Here is a 15,657-nt window from a genome sequence, read left to right as displayed (position 1 = left end):
TGCTTTTTGACCACTGCCCTTTCTCCCTTTCGTCCTGCCCATCCGGACTGGCTTGTCTGCTTCACGGCTGTCGTGAAGCAATTTCTTATCTAAACATCAGCCGCGTGTTTATTTTTGCATCGCGCTTTCACTTAAAGTGAAAGCACGCTGCAGATATAAACAAATGGCTGCCTTCCCGCAATGGCGAACGCTTGTTGCTTTTGCTTGTTGCTGTTGAAGTGAGACAGCGTGCTGCTCTGCCCTTCAGTTCCGCGCCCGCACTCTGGTCTGGATGGCTTGCTGACGAGCCAAGGTTGGGCCTCTAAACGACCAAATATTGACAGCTTGTAGCATGTTGAATATTAACTCGACCTGCGACTCTGCGCTGGGGCAGAATGCTTGCCTTTCCAGTCCCTGTCCTTCCCACAGTGCTCTCTCCCATTTCTCGAGGTATGGGCTCGTCCTTTGGTATTAAGGCAACCCTTTGGACTGGTGCGGCTCGGTCTTGGCCTGGCAGACTGTCGGCTCACGTGGCACAGCTCGTGTGCTTTCAGGGAGGTGTGTCCAGCTCTGCGGAAGGGAGGGAGCTCCGCAGACTGCAAAATGAGCCTCCTTGCTTCTTTGAGCCGAGAGCGTGCCAGAATTTATTCTCGGCTCTGAAAGGATTTACCAGAAATGCAGGTTAGCCTCGTACTGCCCTGTAGTGGGCGCAGAACTTCTTTGCCCTTCTTGTAAAGAACACGGAGCGCTGCCCTCAAGCAGTCAGTGTGAATGCAGTTCAGGGTGCCACACGTCTGCACCACTGCACCTCTTTCCTGACGGTGGTTTCCCCTCCAACTCTTGTGCTACTATAAAAAGGGGCTGGATAGCACGACACCGTTATTCTCTCTACTGCTGATTGCCTGTAGATCTGTCGGTGCTATTTATCTATTTCATTCTCTGCATACCAGTTAAAACGCTATACTACCCCTGACTGCTTCTGTTTACAGAAAAGTCCTGCTATACTTGTAATTTCGTTTTCATGTAGTACTGTGGTGACTGGATTGAGGCACTGTCTTTGGCTAGGTTTGTGCTACACAAATAACTATTTTGGACGTAGTGTAGTGATGCGGAGTTGAATTGGCACTGCCCCCCCCCCCCCACCCAGTTTTGATCTATCTTTACAGTTTAGGTAGAAGTCAACGTGCTACATGCCCTGAACTACTACAGTGACACATGCTTTGTTGGGACCGGTAAATGACTCAGTGAAGAGCAGGCTTCCATTTTACTGGAGTATATCTACTTCCATTTTACTGGAGTACATCTATTTTCATAACATTTTATTGTTGATTCACCCTTGTGTATCGCACAGTTGTGCATTTGTTTGGACAATACACTACCTCTTGGTAGGCCAGCCAGAGTATGAATAAACACTTGCACAGCATGCTGCATTGTAACCGTTTACTGAATGTAATATCCGAGTCAGCAGTGAGTCTGCTATTGTGGCCTAATTAGTATGTATTGTAGGGTGTTTCTACAGCAACTCCTCATGTGTTAAAGCATACAGGCCTGACCTACGACTGCCCCTCCGGACTGGATGGCTTGGTTGACAGCTGTCGTGACGATCTTATCTTTGGAGGCATGTAGTCACAGGTCATATTACTGAAGGGCAGTCGTTTTTTAGGTCTCGCCTAGGCAGCACGCATGCGCTGCTCTAGGAGGGCCTTTAGCCTTCGGTCTTCACTTTTCAAGCACTGCACTCCTGCTTGTGGCGGCATCCACCTTGCGGGAGCAAGCAGCGGCGCAGCCGTGTTAATTACAAACATATGGCCGCTGCTTGCTCCGCCAAGGTGGATGCCGCCACAAGCATGGGTGCAGTGCTTGAAAGTGAAGACCGCTGATCGCGATGCTGCTTGAAAGAAAGTAGACAGTTTTGTATTTTAATATTTTCCAAGAACTGACAATGTTCTGACCAAAAAAATTTGTGAAACAGCTCTAGGGAAGTCACTGAACTCGGAGCCTCAAAATGCTCAGTTTGAAACTGACCGGTCTCTGCTTATTTGTTTATTACACACTCAACAACACTGCCATCTAGTGCTCACCAAGTCATCAGTTGTATTTTGTTTGAACACGTCTCGAAGGAATGTAGTACAAGTTTAAATATTTCAATTCGAGGATGTTCTTGGAAATACCACGTACTAGGCATTTGGACATGCGTTAAAGCGTTGGGGTGTTATACGCTAAGTAATTACTGGGTGAGTTGTAACACAAAATAAATGGGCATTATTGTTTATACTGATAAACTAATTGCCTGGCTATTGCCATTTGGGCAAACTCGTGGCCTGTTACCTGTACACTGATGCAGCTGTCGACCAATCAGTCAATCAATCAATCCATTTATAAAGCGCGCTACTCACCCGAAGGGGTCTCAAGGAGCTGCAGGGAGGGGGAGTGCTGCTACTGCTCGAATAGCCAGGTCTTGAGGTGTTTCCTGAAGGTGAGCAGGTCCTGGGTCAGTCCTAGGTGGGCGGGGAGGGAGTTCCACGTCTTGGCGGCTAGGTAGGAAAACGATCTTCCTCTGGTGGTGGTTCTGCAAATCCGTGGGACGGTGGCGAGGGCGAGGCGAGCGGAGCTGGCGGTTTGGAGTGTAGACCGTGAGGCGATTGTTGAGGTATTCGGGGCCTATGTCGTGGAGTGCTTTGTGTGCGTGGGTGAGCAGCCTGAACGTGATCCTCTTGCTGACGGGGAGCCAGTGCAGGTTTCTCAGGTGGGGTGTTATGTGGCTGTGGCGAGGGATGTCGAGGATGAGTCGTGCGGATGCGTTTTTTTTTTTAGGTCTTAGCAATAGGAGGAGTCTTTTGGATGAGTAAAAAGGAGTTTTGGAGGAGAGGACTCAGAGGGAAGAGTTTAAAAAGGTTTGTTTTAGGGGATCGGTATAGTAAAAGAGGTGTCAGATGATGCAAGGAGGGGTAGAGTAGGAGAGTCTATAAAGGGTTATTTTGGCAATCATAGTAGTGGTATGGGGTTTGAGATAAATGAGAGAGTGGATGTAGAGGATATATTGATAAATGTATAGGATGAGAGATAGGGTAGTGCATTGGAAGGAGTAGTAGAAGAAGTTTGAGATGAGTCAGAAGGTTGGGCTAGAAGATATATTAATTGATTGATTTTAAAACTTATATAGCACGTACTGTCACCCCACGGGTATCCTGGCCCTTCAGACTAATAAACAGAATATATTGAGCGAAGTATAGGCTGAGGAATAGGGTAGTGCATTGAAAATGCTAAATTAGAAGAAAGTGATAAATATATAGATCCAGAAGTACATTGAAAGGATATAGATACAATAAAGTAGGTAAGTATATGTAGATTATAGATATTGATAGACGCACAGGATGAGAAATAGGGTAGTGCATTGGATATGCTTTTTCAGGAGAAAAGTAACAGACACACAGATTCTGGCCCTAGTCCCGACCAGCCTCGAACAGGCTCAAACAGGCAACTGCCCTTGTCCTCTCCGCCCTTAGCCTCGATGCCCGGGCTGAGACGCCCTAACCCTGGCCTTTTATAGCTCTAGTAATCAGGTGAGCCCTTCAGCCAATGGGAACCCTAACACTATCCAATCACAACACTAGCCCTAAAATCTAGAACCAATAGGAGACCAGGACCTTACAGCCAATCTTAGCCCTAGTCCAAGCACCCAATCAGTTCAAAAACCCTGATCTCTACGTCCGATAAAGGCCCTAGCCCTACCAGTAGTCCCAAAACATGTCCATGCAATCAATGTCACAGGTAGCCCTAGTCCCTACTTCCAATAGAAAACCTACCCCTACTCTAAGTCACACACCTATTCCAGCAACCAATCACACCAGAAGCCCTAGTCGCTACTTCCAATTAAAGGTCTAAACCTAGCCCTAGTCCCACCCGACTCCCAATAACATAAGAAGCCCTAGTTCCTACTTCCAATAGAATTCCTAACCCTAGTCCCAACCCTACAATGATTGAATCACAGACCCAGAACCCTCAAATACCCAACCAATGAGGACATTAACCCTAATCCAATAGAAACACCAGATACAACCACCAATCAGTGTAGACATGTACCAACCACTAGCAGACCATATAAGGTCCCAGCGACCTCAGACAAGGTTTGCTGTCCAGGGAGTTGGAAGCTGCTTCTCCTGTTCAGAATCTCCTAGGAGACAGACAGGCTCAATCCACACCATGGACTTCAGCAGGTAAGGGCCTCACTAACTTGAAATCTAACAATACTGTTTGAATAAAAACTACTCCCCCTGCTGGCCAAAAAACAAAGTGCATAGGCCCTAGTAAAACACAGTTTAAACAGCTCACAGAAGCACCCTCCGATGTAGAAAATCCCTGTTGCTGGGGGGGGTGTCAGGAAATTCACAGTGGCTACATTATACAATCAGAATCCACGTCGTGCCCAGAAGAAAAGAACCAGAGTCCTCATTAAACCTAGCATGATCAATCACTGGTATAACATTGCTTAGACCAGTGACCGTTAAAAGATGGCCGCCGTAATGCCAGAGTATTTCTTATCGTCTGAAACCCTTGAGCAGTCTAGTGTACAAGGGCAGTGCGCGCGGTTTCTGTTGCGCACTTCAATTGAGATTCGAGCGTCACAGCAAGTCTTGACCGTTTCTCCGCATTTCTTTAGTGCGTGAGAGTTCAGTTATCTTTGAGTTTAGTGACTACAGTTTTGGAGAAGATTCAGCATTTAGTGGCGAGTCCTTGCGCCACGTTTCAGAGTAATTTACTAAACGAATTTTCGCTTCACGAGGGTACAGGGTTGAAGTCCCCTCAGAAGGCGATAAGAGTGGTGAGGGGTTTCGTATCCTCCCACTTCAAGGCTTTAGAAGAAAAGCACCTTAGGAGCAAGAAAGATAGTAAGAAGAATTCTCGACTAGAGAAGAATTCCAGAGACTTAAGTGAGAGAGCTAAACGACTTCCAAGTAAGACCGTTAAAGAGAATGTCATGCAGTGTTTTGTCTGTTGCCAAGTACGCTCCAGCTATTAGCCACGTTCCCTCCTCTTGCGCTTTCCCTACCTCTTTCCTCCCGGTCTATCCTTCCTGGTATCCCTTTTGCGCGCTTCCTTGAGGATCCTAAGGCACAGACTAGAGACAGAACATCAAAGAGATTCCACCAAATACGACTAGCCTGAGAGATTACTTCAGACTAGGAATAATCTACAGACAAGAGATTGAATACTATTGAGACATTACCGAGTAAGACTTGTCAATCCTACTTGCGATGCATATATTTACTTTTACATAGAACCCCAATCTACAGAACCTAATCAGAGATAGAAGGTACATTCTAGATAGAGAGTACAAACCTATCTATATATGAATATTTGAGAATTGCTAAGTGAATTAATTCTTATTATATCTCTATTTAAAGAAAACCTCAGCAACTCCAGTAAATCTATCTCAAATATATAGAGGCAAAAACTCTGATAGCTGCTGGTAGGAAGAGGTTAAAGTCTAGTGCATAACATAGTTCAAGTAAAGTATTGTTGTGGTATTTGTTTCTTCCCTTCTGTTTATTAGGCATCCAGAACAAAGGAACCTCAACATAGAAGATTCCTGAAGGCATACCGAGGGTGGTAGCAGTTGGAGGAGTGTCTCTTCTCTTCTCTTCCTAATCCCCTTTCCCCCCTGCTGGTGACGTCGCTCAGTGTGAAGAGCGGCGGTACCGGTTGGCTGACATTGGGATCAGCGACTGTTCTGCTTCTGCGAAGATTCCTGGGTCCTGATAGGGGGGGAGGCAGGGGGACTGGTTTCACTGGCTTGTGAACACAAAATGGTGGCTGGGAGTGCACTGTTTTAACATACAGGTCTTAGCACAGAGCAAAGGAGAAATTTGGAGGGAAAACCGAATTGTCACCAAGGAATGAGAGGGACAAACTACCGGCGCAGGATGATCCCCACCTGCACCAAAGTAGAAAAGGCGTGCAGTAATAAATACACCACACAACTTGTTTATTTGGAGAAATTATGGCTGCAGGTTTATTCCATACAACAGTATGCAAATTATGGTGGGTTATCTTACGGGCGATCCAAGAGCAGGTAGCCGTACTAACCTATGCTACCCTGCCTGCCTGATGATCCCCAGGGAGGTGGATGTGCTGGGGTGAAGGTTTACGCCTGTTCCTGAGGGCCTGCGGTACCCGCCACCTGATTACACGGCATCTTCCTTAGAGGCTCTCACAGCAGAGCTATCCCTCAGGTTACACAGCCTCTTCCTTACAGGCTCCCACAGCAGAGCTATCCCTCGGGTTACATGGCCTCTTCCTTACAGGCTCCCACAGCAGAGCTCTCCCCAGGGTTACAGGGCCTCTTCCTTACAGGCTCCCACAGCAGAGCTCTCCCCCGGGTTACACAGCCTCTTCCTTACAGGCTCCCACAGCAGAGCTATCCCTTAGGTGACACAGCCTCTTCCTTACAGGCTCCCAGAGCAGAGCTATCCCTCGGGTTACACGGCCTCTTCCTTACAGGCTCCCACAGCAGAGCTATCCCTTAGGTGACACAGCCTCTTCCTTACAGGCTCCCACAGCAGAGCTATCCCTTAGGTTACACGCCTCTTCCTTACAGGCTCCCACAGCAGAGCTATCCCTTATGTTACACGCCTCTTCCTTGCAGGCTCCCACAGCAGAGCTATCCCTTAGGTTACACAGCCTCTTATAGGCTCCCACAGCAGAGCTATCCCTTAGGTTACACGCCTCTTCCTTACAGGCTCCCACAGAAGAGCTATCCCTTAGGTTACACGGCCTCTTCCTTACAGGCTCCCACAGCAGAGCTGTCCCTTAGCTGACACAGCCTCTTCCTTACAGGCTCCCACAGCAGAGCTGTCCCTTGGGTTACACGGCCTCTTCCTTACAGGCTCCCACAGCAGAACTATCCCTCAGGTTACACAGCCTCTTCCTTACAGGCTCCCACAGCAGAGCTATCCCTTAGGTGATACAGCCTCTTCCTTACAGCCTCCCACAGCAGAGCTATCCCTTGGGTTACACAGCCTCTTATAGGCTCCCACAGCAGAGCTATCCCTTAGGTTACATGGCCTCTTCCTTACAGGCTCCCACAGCAGAGCTATCCCTCAGGTTACACAGCCTCTTCCTTACAGGCTCCCACAGCAGAGCTGTCCCTTAGGTTACATGGCCTCTTCCTTACAGGCTGCCACAGCAGAGCTATCCCTTAGGTTACACAGCCTCTTCCTTACAGGCTCCCACAGCAGAGCTATCCCTTAGGTTACACAGCCTCTTCCTTACAGGCTCCCACAGCAGAGCTATCCCTTAGGTGACACAGCCTCTTCCTTACAGGCTCCCACAGCAGAGCTATCCCTTGGGTTACACAGCCTCTTCCTTACAGGCTCCCACAGCAGAGCTATCCCTTGGGTTACACAGCCTCTTCCTTACAGGCTCCCACAGCAGAGCTATCCCTTGGGTTACACAGCCTCTTCCTTACAGGCTCCCACAGCAGAGCTATCCCTTGGGTTACACGGCCTCTTCCTTATAGGCTCCCACAGCAGAGCTGTCCCTTAGGTTACATGGCCTCTTCCTTACAGGCTCCCACAGCAGAGCTATCCCTTAGGTTACACAGCCTCTTCCTTACAGGCTCCCACAGCAGAGCTATCCCTTGGGTTACACAGCCTCTTCCTTACAGGCTCCCACAGCAGAGCTATCCCTTGGGTGACACAGCCTCTTCCTTACAGGCTCCCACAGCAGAGCTATCCCTTGGGTTACACAGCCTCTTCCTTACAGGCTCCCACAGCAGAGCTATCCCTTAGGTGACACAGCCTCTTCCTTACAGGCTGCCACAGCAGAGCTATCCCTTAGGTTACACAGCCTCTTCCTTACAGGCTCCCACAGCAGAGCTGTCCCTTAGGTGACACAGCCTCTTCCTTACAGGCTTCCACAGCAGAGCTATCCCTTAGGTTACATGGCCTCTTCCTTACAGGCTGCCACAGCAGAGCTATCCCTTAGGTTACACAGCCTCTTCCTTACAGGCTCCCACAGCAGAGCTATCCCTTGGGTTACACAGCCTCTTCCTTACAGGCTCCCACAGCAGAGCTATCCCTTGTGTTACACAGCCTCTTCCTTACAGGCTCCCACTGCAGAGCTATCCCTTAGGTGACACAGCCTCTTCCTTACAGGCTCCCACAGCAGAGCTGTCCCTTAGGTTACATGGCCTCTTCCTTACAGGCTGCCACAGCAGAGCTATCCCTTAGGTTACACAGCCTCTTCCTTACAGGCTCCCACAGCAGAGCTATCCCTTGGGTTACACAGCCTCTTCCTTACAGGCTCCCACAGCAGAGCTATCCCTTGGGTTACACAGCCTCTTCCTTACAGGCTCCCACAGCAGAGCTATCCCTTGGGTTACACAGCCTCTTCCCTACAGGCTCCCACAGCAGAGCTATCCCTTGGGTTACACAGCCTCTTCCTTACAGGCTCCCACAGCAGAGCTATCCCTTGGGTTACACAGCCTCTTCCTTACAGGTCCCACAGCAGAGCTATCCCTCAGGTTATACAGCCTCTTCCTTACAGGTCCCACAGCAGAGCTATCCCTTGGGTTACACAGCCTCTTCCTTACAGGCTCCCACAGCAGAGCTATCCCTTGGGTTACACAGCCTCTTCCTTACAGGCTCCCACAGCAGAGCTATCCCTTGGGTTACACAGCCTCTTCCTTACAGGCTCCCACAGCAGAGCTGTCCCTTAGGTTACATGGCCTCTTCCTTACAGGCTCCCACAGCAGAGCTATCCCTTGGGTTACACAGCCTCTTCCTTACAGGTCCCACAGCAGAGCTATCCCTCGGGTTACACAGCCTCTTCCTTACAGGTCCCACAGCAGAGCTATCCCTTGGGTTACACAGCCTCTTCCTTACAGGCTCCCACAGCAGAGCTATCCCTTGGTGTAGGAAGGTAGATCCCTGACTATGGTTGCCCCCAACTTTTTGCCTGGTGTTTTGCTGGTTTTCTGACTTAGTTGACCTGGGACCCTGCTATTCAGGGCCCCAGGCCTACTGCTCTCTCTGTAAAATGGATTCCATGTACCTTAGGTACATATCTAAATTGGATACTGAGTCACCTTATCAGTCCCTGTACAGTGTACCTTAGGTACCCAGGGCATAGGTGTACCCAGGGCCTACCAGGGGCTGCAGCATGTATTATGCCACCCCTGGCTGGCCATCCAAATCTGACACAACTGGCTGCTTGACAGCTGGGGCAAGGTGGTGTACTCACCCTTTGCTTTAGATATAGTATACCTATATCTAACCCTAAAATGGACACACAGATCTCCTATCAGTCACTCCTATGGCAGGCCTTAACAATCCTGAGGGCAGAGTGCTTGGAATCGTGTGAGATGGTGCTCTGGCATGAGCTGAGCCTGTCTGCGGCTTTCGGGATCTATCCCTTAGCCGTTTCTATGATATCGCATACCATATACTCTTAAGTGCATTATAATCCTCGCGGTTATATGCCAACTCTGGTACCGCTTTATCAAAACATGTCGAGTAAGGTGTCATACGAATTGGAATGCTAACCCCTCGCCAATTCTGGCGACGGGGTTAGCATTCCACCCTTCTAGAGGGACACGGCATGTATGTAACCCCTAACCCCGGTTAAAGTCAGACAGAGCCTTAGCATCCACAAAATGGATGCTGCCACCGAGATACAAGTCTGCCCTCCTGCTGCTGAGAGTCCTCCCAGAGCAGGAGATAAGGACAAAGGGTTTCCTGCCAGGGGCGGTGCCAGCACCGTCCCAGACAGGGTTTTGTGTATTGTAGGTAGGCAGGGCTTTAGAGGAAGGTGACTGCACGTGGCACCCCGGTGCTCACTGTGCATAGGCTGGCTGGAACCAGTTCCAGGGTCACTCCAGACCCTGTGCTGGGGAAAAGCCCGCCAAGGAAGTGGGTGTAACCACCCCCCTCCTAGTCCCACCCCTAGGGCAGGACTTAGTCGCGTGCCAGCCCCTTTTTACAGGATAAAGGTAGGAACTGGCCCCCTTCCAAATCAGATCATCTTTGAATCCTGAAACTACTTTCCACGAAAGGAACTCAAGACTTCTTCCTAAGATTTCTCCCTTGTGACTAAGGAGTAGTCACCCTGCATCCGCAGGCACCATCTTAAGAACACTGCGGTCTGCTGCAAGTCTCTCCTCCGGATCAAGACTGCCCAGCTCGACGAGAACCGGCTTCCCTGGCACCTCTGACCTCTACCTACATCATCAGTCACGCTGAGATTCGTGGGTGTGACGAGACCTCGAGGGACCGGCCATCTTCAAGACTGCACGACTTCTGCACAGCAAGCCCGCCGAGTAATTTCCTGGTGAGTGCTTTGGGGTCCGAGAAGCCCCGACCCTGAGCAGCTCCAGCACCGAAGTGCAGCCTCCCAGCATCTCCACGATCTGCGTGGGGCCCTTCTGCTTTTTGCTGCTCACCGCGTTGTTTGTTATGTTATGTTATGTTAACCGGATTTATTACGCGCACAGATGCCCCAGCAAAGGGGCGTCCTGGCGCGAGGCTACTAGCCCGCTGGCTTGTGGCCTTCTGAACGACGCCCGACGACATCACTGCTGCTAGTCTGGTTGCTCCAGACTGGCCCTTGCTTCCCTCCATCGGAGAAGTACCCTGGACCCTCCTGGTCCGGCTAAGACGCCATTTTAGGTCCACCGCGTGGGCCTTGCATTTGCCAAGACTTGTTGCCCAATCCTGGGTCCAGCAACGTCGACAGCAAGAACCTTCGTGGGACAGCTCGCACCTCCATCCTGGTCGCCGACAACGCCTCCTGGTCCGAGAGGCTGCAGAGCCCAGCAGCGCCCACTCACCTGACTGCGGTGACTTCGCCCGGTGCCATCCTGGTGCCCACTTAATCACTGGCTAGTGATTCAAGAACTTGGTCCCCTCTGCTTTCAGGTTTTCTTCTTCCTTGATCCAGGCTTGGATCCATCGAACTTTTCTTCACTGGTCGCCTGCCAGCAACTTCCTTCTTCCAGGCTCCTGGTCCGGCAACGAGATTCCCGACGTCTTTTCAGACCTATGCAGCTGCAGCCCCTGGGCTAGGTAACTTCGGCACTTCGGTGTCCCAGCATAGCCTCACTATCCTAGGGTCAGGATCCACTGTCGTTTTCTTCCTACCAGGTCGGGTTCGCCCGTGAACACTAACTTTGCCTTTACTAGCTTCCATAGACTTTGTCCCGCATCCCGCGTGAGAGTGCACACTCTGCACCCGAGTCCCCTAGGTCTCCTAGAAGTAATCTAACGATTCTATAGTCAAGTCCTAGCGAGTCCAAAGCCTATTAGTACTGTACTTACCTGCTAGTAATTTCGCATTCCACTTTTAAAGTATATGGTTTTTCGTGCCCCTCGGGCATTTGTGTATAACGTGCTAACTTAAGTATTTTCGTAAGAGTTTTGTTGTGTGCCTAGCACCCTGTCCTCATAAAGAGTACAGGGTTGTTGTGATTCTAATAAATACACTGTTTATTTTCATAACACTTGTGTGGTGTCCTTTCACTGGGTGTTCAAGGGGTAATGTGATGGTAAAACAGCTGGCTTAACACGCCCTCTAGAGTCTTAGCCTTAGACTGCTCGTATCCATGCTACTAGGATAGCTGGTCTATAAGGTTGACTTACAACCAATCATCAATAAGGGTTGTTTGGACTGATATATAGTGATCACTAGAATAGTGAGCACTGCACATCAGGCCAACTTCTCACACTTGGGTTACACAGCCTCTTCCTTACAGGCTCCCACAGCAGAGCTATCCCTTGGGTTACACAGCCTCTTCCTTACAGGCTCCCACAGCAGAGCTATCCCTTAGGTTACACAGCCTCTTCCTTACAGGCTCCCACAGCAGAGCTGTCCCTTAGCTGACACAGCCTCTTCCTTGCAGGCTCCCACAGCAGAGCTATCCCTTGGGTTACACAGCCTCTTCCTTACAGGCTCCCACAGCAGAGCTATCCCTTGGGTTACACAGCCTCTTCCTTACAGGCTCCCACAGCAGAGCTATCCCTTAGGTGACACAGCCTCTTCCTTACAGGCTCCCACAGCAGAGCTGTCCCTTAGGTGACACAGTCTCTTCCTTACAGGCTCCCACAGCAGAGCTGTCCCTTAGGTGACACAGTCTCTTCCTTACAGGCTCCCACAGCAGAGCTATCCCTCGGGTCACACAGCCTACACCTAATAGGACATGACAATTCTGTCTCCAGGTGTAACTTTATACCCCGGCTATAGGTCTATTGGTATATTTGCTGATGTGTTGTAAAAGAATATTGGGTTTCGAGAGAGGATGTACTATAGACATTGCAGTGCAATAGATTTCGCAATTACAACAAAGTGAGCTATTGCGGTTTTCAATTACACCGTTTGATTAATGCTTTACGAAGGGGAAAAAACCCAATAACATTTTCACTGCTAATAGCTCAAAGCAATGTCATTGTGAGACCTATTGCATTGTAAACGCGTGTTTGCAGGAGGAGCGAGCCCGTTGTCTCCTCCCTTGTCAGTGTGTTATAGCGGTGTATGAAGTACAGAAATAAGACGTTCTCTTGCTGTTTGTCCATCTTCAGGTTAACCACCGTGATGAGCCCTCCGATGGATTTCGTGGCTTCGTGTGTTCAATGTCTCACAGTGCTGGCCACCCGTATGCCAGCAAAGGTAGGTCAACAACCATTCTGCGCCTCTCATGACTGGTGAGGTGTTGAAACCAAAATAAAATGTCACTATTTATCCTTGATCTCCATGACGCTGTGTTTTATGTGTGTGGTATTCTAAACCGGGTAGCAAAAAACCTATTTAAAATAATATGTGCCTCTCAAGGCGCACTTTTTAACATGATGCTACTGGAGGCAGCTAGCTGCAGATTCCTCACCTTTAGCATATCCTCCGGCGCAAGGCTGGATCTGGAAGATTTTTCAAAATAGCCTTTGCGTGCCAGTAGTTAGTGTTGTGGGGCTCCTCTGCAACGCCGCCCTCCCAGAAGTGACTGAAGCCAGATCCGGCCGCCACCAAAGTGTCCTGACATCCGGTTCCTTGTTTCCGCTCTTCGTACACGGATCCGAAACTAGCTCGAACTTTTTGCTTGTCAGTTGACTAACTTTTTCTCTAAATTCTTTACCAGTCTGAAAAGGATATGTGCTACAGGCTTTAAGTATTGTATGGACGTTTGCAAATAAATGGCACACAAGGTATGCCTCTAGTGGTTACGGTCAGGCCACTACTCCCAGGTCGTATATGGAATGTCCCTGGTGCACCCAAAGGCTATCCAAAGAGACGCTCATTCCCGCTCTCTGGGCAGCTCCTGCAACATGTCGGCGTCTAGTTCAAAGTCTTCAGGTAAGTCAAAGTAGAAAAAGAAACACAAGTTGTCTGTTAAGTGTTTCCTGTCCCAGTCTTGCCGCTCTCCATCTGAGAAGTAGCAAGGATGTCAGTGTGCTCTGTGGTCTTCATGCCAGTGGCGGCTGGTGATCTCTGGAAGTGTTGAGCGTAATTCTTTCCCTGAACTCCAGCAACTGAATGAAGCCAACAAGCTGGACTACTTCTAGAGGGGCTGGGAGCGGTTAAAGTGGGATAGAGGGGTGAGGGGGGTTTGTTGTCCAAGGATGCATTTCATATACATTTTCACACCGTTTTCAAATAAATTTGCTCACAAGGCATAGGTTGTAAAAGGGCACTCATTAAATATTTAAGTACGTTCATAGTGTGCCAAACCAAGGAAGCCTGATGCTTCCCAAATGTGCAGTGGGTACTCTCCACCCCTGAAAGGCCATGATTCCCCTTATTGTGCCATGAACCACATTTTGTCGTAGGTGCTCATCCACCATCCCCCCTATTACGACAGTGATTGCGGCCTGTGCCAGAATTGTCATTGTTGCCATCTATATACCATGGGTGGGTGACCTGTGTGGCCAATATGACCTGTCGTATGTCGGTGCCAGTATTTTGCCATGGCTGTCTGCCACTGACCCTCTCTATAGCAATCAAGCCAAGAATGATGTCCGGCATGCTAGCACCAGCGTTTTGCTAGTCGTGTCCCATGTGTTAAAATGTACCTTTAGTGTGCCCACATTTTGCCAAGGGTGCCCCTTAAGTCATACATTTCCTCTAATTTACTAGTTCTAATTTTGCCAGGAGTACTACATATGCTAAGAATGACCTCCAATAGGCCAGCGCCAGCATGTCCAGTGTGCCCACCACAGCAGTTTGCCACAGGTTTCCCCACATGCCAAGAATTACTTGTTGTATGCCAGAGATACAATTTTCCTATGGATAGCCTATACACCAGCATTTTGTCATTAGTGTCCCACACGTCAAGAATTACCTTTAACGTACCAACTCCAACCTTGAGCCATGGATAACCCGCATGGCAGGAATTATCTTCAGTATGGCTTGGCAAGCTTCAGACTCGTATATAACTTGCTTCCATGCACACACACACGATCACTAACATTTCCATCACTCACTCTTACTCACGCTCTCTCTCTCTCTCTCTCTCTCTCTCCTCTCTCTCTCTCTCTCTCTCTCTCTCTCTCTCTCTCTCTCTCTCTCTCTCTCTCCACTCTCTCTCTCTCCACTGTCTCTCTCTCCACTGTCTCTCTCTATCCACTCCCTCTCTCTCTCTATCTCTCTCTCTCCTCTCTCTCTCTCTCTCTCTCTCTCTCTCTCTCTCTCTCTCTCTCTCTTTCTCTCTCTTTCTCTCCCTTTCTCTCTTTCTCTCTCTTTCTCTCTCTCTCTGGGGAGGTGGGGTCAGTAATGTTCCTGGCCTCACACCACCCTGAGACAAGGTGGAGGAGTGGCCTGGCCCTGAGGGGAGAGGCAGTGGCGGCCTGGTAGAGTCCCCTCTACCAGGCCGCCACTGCCTCTCCCATGAGTGCCAGGCCTCTCCTCCCTCTCCCCTCAAGACCAGGCCACTCCTCCCTCTCCCCTCAGGGCCAGGCCACTCCTCCCTCTCCGCCTCTCACAGGGCGAACGCACAAGAGAGGTAAGAGCGTTATTGCTGCAGATCAAGTGAAGCCAAGAAGCACATTACTACGGTCAATTAAGTAAAGGTCACCAGCTTGGAAGCTCTGTTAATTCTTTAGTATTTGTCATTGATCTCCATGTGTGGCTGGTTTGGGTCTGCCCCCTGCATCGATCCCCATAACTCACACTGGAACACGAAGCGGGCTCTTATCAAGGAGGCCCGCGCTACTGATACAGTTCAAAGACCAACCACTTTGGCCTTCATCCTTACACCGGGGCCCGGACCGGATTGGGACACAAGAACTACTCTGTAAAGAATCACTGCTCATCACCACTCGTACATCGTCACGCTTGCCCTGACGAAGTTCAACAATTGAACAAAACGCATTCGCTGATGCTTTGCAACAAAGACACTGATCAAACTTCTTTATTGGCATTATACTCACCTGGTAGTGCAGCGCTCCAGTGGTCTCAACCCACTCCGTAGGCCCTTCATCTTGGGAGGTACTGCTTTGGTGTATATTCTAAAAGATGCGGTAAGAAGTATCCATCAGAAGAACAAGTTATTTACCTTCAGTAATGCTCTTTGTGGTGGATCTAACAGCAGATACGTCACTGCCTCCCCATTTCTACGAAATGGTCTCTCTTAATGATCTAAAACGTTTCCAAATTGGAGATCTGCACACTGGTACTGCCAAAAGTTTTTTGCACTGC

General features: G+C 49.5%; 1 protein-coding gene across 2 annotated transcripts in view; it reads left to right on the top strand.

Moving 5' to 3' along the window:
- NUP188 (nucleoporin 188) overlaps positions 1-15,657 on the top strand; it is a 761,473-nt gene that overhangs the window by 266,336 nt on the left and 479,480 nt on the right. For both annotated transcript variants that reach the window (XM_078646272.1, XM_078646271.1), the window contains exon 18: positions 12,552-12,639. In XM_078646272.1, coding sequence (XP_078502398.1) covers positions 12,552-12,639 — 88 coding nt within the window. The remainder of the gene's footprint in view (positions 1-12,551; positions 12,640-15,657) is intronic.

This window comes from Lissotriton helveticus, chromosome 5_1, assembly GCF_964261635.1.
Source record: "Lissotriton helveticus chromosome 5_1, aLisHel1.1, whole genome shotgun sequence".
Lineage (NCBI taxonomy): Eukaryota > Metazoa > Chordata > Amphibia > Caudata > Salamandridae > Lissotriton > Lissotriton helveticus.
The sequence above is the reverse complement of the archived record's forward strand: the minus strand, read 5'-3'. Positions and strand labels throughout refer to the sequence as shown.